This window comes from Anser anser, assembly GCF_964211835.1.
Source record: "Anser anser genome assembly, chromosome: 6".
Lineage (NCBI taxonomy): Eukaryota > Metazoa > Chordata > Aves > Anseriformes > Anatidae > Anser > Anser anser.
The window spans coordinates 24,699,251-24,709,736 of record NC_139726.1 but is presented as its reverse complement, the minus strand read 5'-3'; the positions used below and the strand labels follow the sequence as shown (position 1 = coordinate 24,709,736).

General features: G+C 44.0%; 1 protein-coding gene across 6 annotated transcripts in view; it reads left to right on the top strand.

Moving 5' to 3' along the window:
- Positions 1-1,653: 1,653 nt before the first annotated feature.
- The window catches only part of SESTD1 (SEC14 and spectrin domain containing 1), a 53,943-nt gene continuing 45,110 nt past the window's right edge, over positions 1,654-10,486 (top strand). For 2 of the 6 annotated variants that reach the window (XM_083841352.1, XM_083841351.1), the window contains exon 1: positions 1,654-2,098. In XM_083841352.1, the coding sequence (XP_083697478.1) occupies positions 1,669-2,098 (430 nt within the window). In that variant the 5' untranslated portion in view covers positions 1,654-1,668. Of the gene's footprint in view, positions 2,099-2,333; positions 2,412-2,523; positions 5,377-5,621; positions 5,721-7,845; positions 7,984-8,072; positions 8,145-10,486 lie in introns of those variants that run through there. The other 4 variants (XM_083841353.1, XM_083841354.1, XM_083841356.1 and 1 more) reach the window with 4 other exon arrangements.

Sequence of the window (10,486 nt, the reverse complement as noted above, 5' to 3'; positions counted from 1 at the left end):
TATCATTGCCAGCCTACACTAACCCTAGTGCATAAAGTTATTTACTGACTTGCAAATATACAATTTATGAAATGCAATGGTCTGCAAACTATATCTCTACTTACTTATGCTAGATAGTGCTAACTTGTGCTAATTAACCCTTCACAGTCATTTTTGACCTGCAGGTAAAAACAATTGTCTATCTGCTGCATGGAGATGTAGAAGCAAATAGCAAGCAAGGCAGCAGAGTAAATCATTGCAGCTGGAGGATTTCCAGCCTACCTGGTGCAAGGCTGTGCCCGGCAGCGCTAAGTGGAGCAAGAGAAAGCTGTGGGAGGCTCCTCTGAGTGTGGCATGGGGTGCTGCACAGGATGGCCGCTGTCACACCTGGTGGCACCTGGGACCAGTGTCATGGTGAAGAGCTGCTGCCTACTAGAAGTGTGTGTGTGGGTTGGTTTGGTTTTCTTTGATGGCTGATTTTTCTGGAAGCACAGCAGCTGAAGCTGGAAGCAGTAACTCTATTGTGAGAGCATGGCTCTGCCTGTAACAAAGGCTCGGTTGTGCTGGCACACAGCACAGCTCCCAAGGCTCAGGATGTTTTCAGCCTATTTACTTCTATTCATAGTTGAGTAAATCTGGCATGGCTGCTGGAATATTATAACATATATGCAGGCCTGTTTTGATCAGATTGATCCTTGATACAAAAATACGCTGTGAGTTCTTTTTACTGGTAGTTTGCATGGCAAAGGCCACTAACTACAACTCTGAACTTCCAGTATAACTTCAAAAAAAATTATTCATCTCAGAGTCTATCCTAGCAAATCCCCCAGCAGAGGATACATGGACAATTCTTTATCTTCAGCTCTCGCACGTCTGATGGGTTGTGTTCCCTGAGAGAGGGAGAGCTTTGTGACTCAGCGGAGGCCACGGATGAGGTCAGTACCACAGATGTGCTCCAACAGGGACGCTGCGGGCGAGTCCTACAGCAGATGTTGACTGGCAGCTACAGGGAAAGCAGTGGTGCTTTTGCAAACTGTTTTACTGAGGAAAACCAAACAGTTGGAGCCTCTGCTAGTTACAGGTCTCATATGTGGATTGAGATATAGTAATATCCAATCATTCTGCAAATAACAAGAGCAAGATTATTGTTAGGTTGAAGTTTGTAGATACTATTTTTTATTATGAGCAATTACATAGCCCAAAAATGATGTGTTCAGCAGCTTTAAGACTGACAGCAACTTGACCTAGGGCAGTTAGACTGAAAGCAAGACAAGAGTCCTGGCTGGTTTTCTTCAGATTTCTTTCCAGCTTGCACATTTTTGCTTGTATCATTTTAGTCTTGGCATCATGTAGTTTCAGGATGTGCGTCCAGGATAGGGTCAAGATGAGAGGTTATCAGCTGCAGTCCGGGGCAACAAATTATTAGCTGTGTGGTGACCGAAACACCGCTGTCAAAGGGCCACAACAGGTGGAGGTAGCAGATACCGGCTCTGCCCATGCCGTTATCAAAGACCACTTCTCACCCGCGGTGACCCGAATCAGCTGGCGTCCAACACGCCGCCCGCAGGCTAGCTCATACAAGGGCCCTCAGTAATTAACGAGAAAGGGGCAGCACGCCTGGCACTACCTCATTTACCACAGGGTGCCTCGCACGGTTGCGTTTCTCGGGGGAGCGCTGCGCCCCGCCCCATGCAGCCGCACCCCCTCAGCCGGCCGCGAAGGGCCGGGGCCGGCACTCGGCACCCCCTAGCGGGAAGGCGGCCGCGCATTGTCTGCCGCCGGGGTGGGGTGGGGATTCTCCTCGCCGGCTGTCGGCCGGGCCGGGACCCGCGCAGCGGCTCGGAGGGAGGGAAAGAAGGAGGCAGGGAAGGAGGCAGGGGCGGTCGGCTCCGCGCCCCGCAGGCGGGGGCTGCAGCGGCGCGGGGGCGGCCCCGGCAAGCCACCGTCTCCTTGCTGGCAGGGGAGGGGTCGGAGCCGCCCGCCCCTCGCCGGGGGCCGCCGCCGGCCCAGCGAGGCGCTGCGAGCCCGGCCGGAGCGGGCGGGTGGGTCCCGGCTCCGCCCCGCGTCCGCCCTGCCGCCGGCCTCCAGCCTGGCCGGGCCCCCGGAGCGCCGCAGCCCGGTGAGTAGGCGCCCGGGCGGGGGCTCTCCCCCCCGCCGCAGCCCCGAGCGCGGCGCAGGCCCCGCGGCCAGGCCGCGCTTTGTTCCCCGGGAGGCGGCGGAGCTCTGTCGGGTGGCGGCTGGCCGGCTGCCTCGCGGCCCTGCCGGGCGCCGAGCGGCGGTGGCCGGGCCCGGCGGCGGGGCCGGGGGCACTGCGCGCCCGGCCTCCCCGCGCGGCGCCGCCTCCTCGCCCGCCGCGGGCGAGCTGACGGCTGCCTGGCCGCTCGCTTCCCTGACCCCTCGCGGGTCTCTGGCCGCGGGAACCGGCGCAACAGGTCCGGGCATTGTTCGTCCCGGCGCTACGGACGGGGCCGCGGCGGGGCGGGGGTGCGTGGGGATGGGGGGGGGGGGCTCCTGGGGCATCACCGGGACCTGCTTTTGTGCGGGCGCCGCAGGGCGGCGGCCCCCTCCCGGCCCGGGGCTCCGTCGGGAGCCGCCTCGGCCGCCCTAAGGGCTCGCCCTGGGAGCCGCGGCCCTGGCGCTGCCTCGGCGTGGAAGCGCTGCCTGGTCGGGAAAGGTGATTCACGGCCGGAGCAGAGGCTGCTTAGAGCCGTGGTTGCTGTTTCTTCGGGTTTTGGCAGGTCTCTTGTCTAGCGATTTTGCCTTTTCTTCCTCCATAACCGTAGCGTCTCGTGATATCCACTAATAGAGCCTTTCAGGCAGATGGTTGTGGGCAGGAGATGCTCTAAAGCGCTCTGAAACTGTGTGTGTCACTGCGTGGAAGCAACTGTTTAAGACTTGTGTGGATTGCTGCAGTGTGGCTCTGTGTTTCATGAATTTCTCTCTTCCTCTCAGTAAGCAAAACTGGCAGTGCTTACACGGATTGGTGTTAATAGATGCTCTCATCATTTGCTCTTTCATCTTCATCCCAAAGGAAATACTGGTCCGCTGCGTTCTTAGCACTGTGGTGTTTGCATTGTCCTAACGATTGGATGCTGACTTTGTTCCCTCATTAAAATTCACTGTGGTGAGGAAGCAATGCTTTTTCCCCTTCCCTGTTCCGTGATGTCTGATAAGGTTCAGTGCACAGTAAATAACAAATACCACAATTACATTACAGGAACAGCTATGGGGATGAACTTGTGTGCTAATAAGGGCTGTCGTTTTTCTGAATGTATGTCTCTTTATAGTCCTAGTGACGTTGTCCATGCCAAGCACAAACTTAATAATGATGGAAGGGGGAAGGTGGACCACAGCGTAGAACTGAAGCTTGGTCAGAGAGGCCTGCTGCTTGTGCTTTGTTTTGTGGGGAAGAGCAAAACAAACAAAACTAGAGACAACTACAGTGTTGCTTCTAGTGATGGCTCTGGGGAGTGTGCACAATTCTTTACAGCGTAAGCTGTTGCATCTTGAAGAATCCTGTGAAATCATCTTAGCCAACTGTTTTTCTTAAAATAACATAATAGTTGATATTTTATTCACAGTTTAGATGGTCTGTAACATTGCTTTTCTGAGAAACAGAAATTAAGAAAACTTTGAGTGTCTTATAAGAAACAGTACCCTGATGTCTACTTGCATTATAGGCTCTAATTCCCAATTAGCTGCGGAATCATACTGCTCAGTAAAGCTTACACTAAGAAGGGAAGTGCACATGGTTTTGGTGTTGATTGCTGTTTGCCATCAGCAGAAGGAGTAAGGTAGACTTCAGGTCAGTGTTAGTTTGCTGCTGCTTGAGAGGGGGGAGAATGGCAGGTACTTGTGGAAGAGACTAAATGTGTTAGTGGTGAGCTTACTAATGATGCTACACAACTGGTGAAGTTTTTAGGAGTAGAGCACGAAGAGGAATAATTGTATCCCCCTCAGTGACAATGAGTAGTTGGGGAAATAAGGCACACTTATAGTAGGCAGCTCCTGATAAAGTAGGCAAAGCCTGCACAATGATCTAGTAGGGGTAAGAAATGGTGGCACAGGTCTTCCACAGCATCTTTGCTCAAGCTATCTTGAGCACTTGCTATTGATATTCTTGTTCCTGATCTATGGGTGTGTACTATTGCCTTCTCTCCATCTTTCTGGTGTATTTGCCTGAGTGGCAAATTTCTGGTAATATCTCTCTTTATGAACTGAACTCGTGTTGTGAGAGAGTGCTGCAATGACTGCTGCAGCTGAGTAAATATAAAACCCGGGAAATGTGTTCAATGTATTGGCTTCACCTGTGATACAATAAACACAGATTTGAGTTGTTGGATGTTATTGTTGGGTGGAGTTTGATCATGGCTGCAACATTTCATGCAAATCTTGAAGCATTTGCTGAGGTTTTTCATCTAATGCTTATCTCTTAATCCTGCATTTTCTAATATGTAGAGGGACTATATCTTGAGTTCAATTTCTAATTTGCTTTCTTAATATTAGTATTTAACTTGGTTAACTTAGTTTGTAGGAATACATTCATCTTCTTTTCACAAAAAAAACCCACACTGTTTTCCTTTTGCCTAAAACACTGTGTAGATTACCTCCGCTAGAAAGTGTACTGCAGGGATTCTGGTTCTTGTTACTTTCCCACTGCTTCCGGTGCTGCCTCAGGAGCATTGCATGCTAATTATAAACAATGTTGATGTCTACCATATGTTTTGGTAGAAAATATGGGATTCCTGCTGTCCTACTCAAGTCGGATGCCTAGCTTATAAGTAAGTATTTGTGAATGTGTAGTGGAGAAGTTGTTTTCTTTATCACATAGCTTTCTAATAAACCCTTGTTTTCAGTCCCAAAGGAAATAAAATTTTAGTTTCAGGATCCATGTCTAAAAATATGGTCAAATACGTTTTTATTTTTAAAATTTAAACTTGCAGTATCCAGGATCTGGAGCTCAAACTTTAATGCCTACAGAAAGCAGTGTATTCCAGTTCCAATGGTAAGAAAGATCAATCTGTTCTGAAAAGTAGATTGTTAAAAACTTCATATGACTTACTTGGGTCTTATAAAGCTGATGAATATGCTGTGTTGAAAACTATCTTTGCAGCTGGTGTTGCACGAGCTCCTTGTTAAGCTGTTACTTTTGTGTTTAACTTACCCACTTGTTTTTTCATCTTGTGATGTTGTAAAATCTTTAAAAGCTGATATAACTAAACCAAAGCTTCAGATACTGAAGTTATGTTTGCAGTTTGTCTTTGGCATTATAAAATAGTGCAATTTGTGTTATTGTCTCATAGTGTTAGTGTTTCAGAGCAGCACTCTCAAATGTAGAGGATGCTTACGCAGAAGAATGGAGATACCTGGATTCTAAAGAGAGAGCTGTGATTGCAGGTGAGAGTAAGGACAGAAGTTCTAAAAGCATCAAGGTAAATTGTTGCTGCTCTGCTAATGATAAGCCTGTGTACAGAAGAAAAATAAGAGACTCGAGCAAGTAGAATAACCCACTGGCAAGTCTTCTTAGTCTTAGACTAAATGAGAATGAGAGATCTTGAAGTGAGGATATCCTTATGGGAGAAACTAAACTTGACAAGGAAACAAGTAAAAATGAATATGAAGTGTTGTTTTCCTGTTTCTAGGAGAGAAGAGGAGCTGCAGCATTTTGGACAAACTGAAGTTTGGAATGCTAGGACATAACCTGTTAAGAAGGAAATCGCAATAGTTAAGAGGTGGTGAAGGTATAACTTAGGGCTTTGCAGCAGCAATGATTCAAGGGAGATAAATGTAGTAGGCACATGAGAATGCAGAGATAGACAATGGTGTTGGCAGAGTTGACTTTGAGATGTGTTCTTAGAAAGTATCATTAAAGGATAAATATAGACCAGACAAAATAAGGCAAAAAAGGGCACTGGAAGCGTAGGATAAATGGATTTGATGTTAACATAATGTTTTGGTCATTAAATTGCCTGTATGGCTGAACTTGAGAGAATAAATGGACATTCTTAAGGGAGAGGGTTAGGGATAACATCAAATACATAGATGAAAGGTGCTGTGGCTTATCTGTTATTGGGTGTTAATGGAAACAATGGTTTCAAATCAGTGTACTCTTAATGTATACTCTTACTCTTGTCTGTTTTTCCTATGCTAGCATAGCATTTGCAAATTCTTTCATGATATGTTCTAATTCAGCCCTAGAAAATAGTATCAGTGGAAAATGCATGAACTTGTTATACCTATGCTTCAGGTAGCAGTTTTGAGAGCTTGACTTTTATGTTCTCTGAAACATGTGACCATCTATTTATTTATGACGGTGGAATACTATGTTTTATTGCGAGGGAATGGAAGAGAGGTGCTGTGGTTACTGCAGGTGGTTGCTGTGGTCAGGTTCTCCTGTGGTTTGGAGCTGTAATGTTCAGGATTTTTCACATGAGAACAAAATTGAAGATAACTGTTCAACTTAAGGAAAGATTTAAGATTTATTTCTTTCACACAGTAACTTAAGGCCAGCACAGTTATTTTGTATAGCAATGAATCTGTAGTTCTGAAATATTTTGAAACTTACAGATGTGCATGAAAAGTATTTATGGCCCAACTCTGGAATATTTCAATCTTCTATTTTACTTTAACGTTTGGTTAAGATTAGCAAAGTTCTCAAATTACTTACGTATTTCTTATGCAGGGATTTTAATTATCTTCATTGTGTCTACCTTCTGTGCTGTGCAGTGGGGTTTGAGGAAGGAGGCCACTCCCATATATATTATTTGTAAATACAGAGGAAATTGTTCATAGTGCTTTGAGGCCCACATGCAGACTTATTTTGGAGCTAGTAACTTTGTTTGTCAGATATCAAACACGACGTTTTAGAGATGTGTAAACAGTCTCTTTATTAGCCTCTCTTTTGTTTTCTTTTTGTTTAGGCTCAGTTTTCTCCACCTAAAAAGGATAACTGCTTTTGTCTGCTCTGCTTATGTCTGTGTTCCCCACTGGACTTTCCTCTCAAACAACCCCTTGGCCCCTGCCCCAGACTCTATCTGGCTGTCAGTTTAGAAGAGCATTTCTTTTTGCTTCCATGTAATTGTAGTGACGTTATACTGGGCTGAGAAGTGATTCTGAGGGCCTGAGTCGCACGTACTTGTAACCAATGCCAAGTATGTGTATTGTTATGAAGTTGTAGAACTAGATTGTTTTCTTGCATAAATGTTATAAAAGGAACAAGAAGTTCTAATCTGGCACCCCCAGAGAAAAGTTATTTTTCATTTGCTCTAGACTGCCAACAATTGCACTCATCGGTGCAGCTGTTTGTCTTTTGACTTTGTCTTTTGATACAGCTGTTTATGGTATTGTCCAATCCCTCTCCTCTTACTATTTAGTTAGCTTTATAAAGTACTGAAGGCATAAGAGCTCTCTGATCTTTCATCACGAACTGGTTTTGGCCAGTTATTTAAAGAACTGGTGATAAGGGACTTGTTTTGGCCAGCTCTTTCACGCAAGCTTTTATGGCTGTTGGTTTGTTTTTCTTTTTTCAGTAGAGGGAGCTAGAGTAGGAGTCTGTCAGTTTATTTTATTATTCTATGAGTTATTTATTTTTACAACCTGAAACGCAAACCATCTCTATGTGAGAGTTTGCAATCTATATGATTTGTCATGTTTCCACATGGTTTCCAACTAAGTAACATTTTTAAGAGCTGAACCTGTGTTTTTTGTGGTAATTAGGGAAGTGTCATGAGGGGGGAAAAAAAGTGTTTGTGCTATGCTTTGAACATAACATTTCAACTGACCTATTGGGAAGTAGGAAGGGATGGAAGAAGCCATCCCCCTAATTGCCTCACTTTGCTTATTCTGTGGTCATTCGATGCTCTGAAGTGCGTTGGGACTGTTCCAGATGACTGCAGCTTCTGCTGTGTTGGCTGCCTGTTGCAAGGGAGGGAATAAGGTAGACCAGAGTCTTTTGCTGCCTGGGGAAACGTCCTAAAAGAGCAAGCTATGGAGTTCTACAGAAAGGTAAACACCAGGGCTCTCTGTAGATGTGGCAGAAAAGGAAATATGGAGATCCATCCAAAACCTGAGACTTACTTTCTCTCCTATTGTAGGTTAAAGAAGCCTGGAAACTGCTGTAATTTAACATGTACCATGTGTGTTTGGCTTGGCCTGAGGCTGGAAAGGTTAGAAAACTCAAGCAAGCTATAGTTTTGTGTATAACATGTCATAGCAGTATTACAGACTTCCGCATGCGTTTCTGTGGGTTGGTGTAAGGCTGTCTGTGGATGTGACTTTTAAATCCAATGAAGTGCTGTTCCTGTAGAGTGCTAATTGCTGCATAGTCCCGTGCTTGCCCTTACTCTATGAGATGACTGAGGTTTAGGTACCTTGTGTCATAACTGTGGGTTGTTTGTTAAATTGTTTGTGCTCTTCCTTCCTTCTTTTCTTTACCTCTGATGTTTGCTCCAAGTCTGAGGAAAAGCTCTCATTCTGTGAAATGAATGGTTGACAGAGATCAAAGTTAAAACTTAAGAGCACAGTGTCTGTCTTAGATTGCATAGCCGCTCTTACTCACTTGTTCTCCGTTTGCTTGCTCACCATTCATTAACTTGCTCATCACTTCTTTTTGCCAGTCATCATTTATTCACTGCTCACAGAATGTTGAGGGGGAGGAAGAGGGTGGGAAATGAATATGGAAGATGGATCAAATAGAGGAAGGAGTTGTTAGAGACAGCTCTTTTAAATTTTGTTGCTAGCTGTAGTTAATTGACAAAGTGTGAAAGTTAGGACTTGAATGTCCAGATGAAGATGGGGCAGGAGAAATTGAGTACTCTTTCTGAGCTTAAATTTGGTATGTCTGTGACAACGTGCTTTTTGATGGCTTGGCAAAACTGTTAACACAAATTTAAACAAAATTTGGACGTGTTTTCCAATTGGCATTTATCTGCTGTCACGAGTTGCTGAGTTAAAGTACTAATTGTGTGTCTGTAATGTAACTGGCATTGTATGATTGTGTTTTGCTTTCAAAGTAAATATGTTTATATACTGATGAAATCTGAGTCTATAGCTTTTATTTTTTAACCCCTTAGAGTGAATTAACAGTTTGTGGAAGATTGGGAATAATTTCTTTTGGTACAATTTGAAAATCAGGCACAATGTAAAATTTGAGTATGCCTTCTCTTTTCCACTGATGATTTGGTCAAAAAGAATAATCATTTTATGACTGAACAAAATGGTTGGAAAAAAATATCATCCCTAAATTTTCTTTTTCTGAGGTCTTAAAAGACTCTGACACTAAAAAATAAATAAGTAGTTGCTCCTGATTTGCTAGTTATCTGCATTTGAGTACCTAAGCTGATGTTCATCTACCAGGTTTTATGGTGAATTTGAAACTGTCCAGCTGAGTGACCCAGTTCTGTGTGCTCTTTAATTAGAGACAAAGGTAACAAATGAATGTTTACAGTCTTTTCTCACTCCTTGGGTAGGTTTAGTGTTCTCAAATTGCCCTGAAGTATCAGTGCTGGAGATACTGTGTCCTTCTTGTCTTTTTGCTACTTATGATGTTGTCTCGCGCATAGCTTTAATGTAGCTTTTAAGGAAGGTGGAATAATAATCTACTTGGATGATCGTGATATTCAGTTTTCTCTCTCACACATGAATTTTATTTGTGTTGAATGGATGAACTTTTTAAAGCTCATCCAGGTTGTTTGGGCTAATACTTTGTGGGTTGAAGTTAATGTCTGAAAGAACTTGCATGCTGGTTTCAGGGAATGAAGCTGTTAATTTTGAAGGTCTGCAATTCAGAAGTTGATTTTTAAAGAAAAAAAAAAACCTTCACCCTATATGATTGAGGCTTTTTTTGTTTTTGCAGTACTTCAGAATATCTATTGTTATTCGTGATATTGTTTGTGCCTGGACTTGCAAGCTGCTACAGTTTTGAATGTAGCTGCCCATCTGCTCTCTGGTTATTTATAGGCAAATCTATGGAACTCCTTATAATCTCCCAAGTCTGCAAAACATTAATGAATTAAACATAACAATACTCTTGTAAAAAGGGGACTAATGTATAACATCCCCATTTTACAGATGGGGAGATTGAATGAAGACTAAAAGGGATAAATGACTTGCTGAAAGCCATATGTATATTTCATAGCAGAACAAGGAATGGGAACCAGATTTTTTTTCTCAGTTTTGGTCCTGCTTAGCAGACCAGCCATGCTGCATTGTCTGATACGTGATGAGAAAATGGTGAAATTACCTGCTCTTTGAAACTTGCAGTAGGTATTCATGAACAGACTAACCAATTTAAGGATCTTGCTCTGTGTACTGTGCTGAATATTTCAGTGCTAACAGCTCTGAGTAATTGCATGTGTATTAATTCTCTGTGATCCTGAATTCATTTTGATTGCTGATGTTTTTACCAGTGGTTCCCATTGGATTGATTAGAAAGAAAACATTTGTTAATTGCAGAGTGAGGTTCGCTCTAGCATCCTCAGGGCATCTTACTTCCAGTCATCAGGTTGGT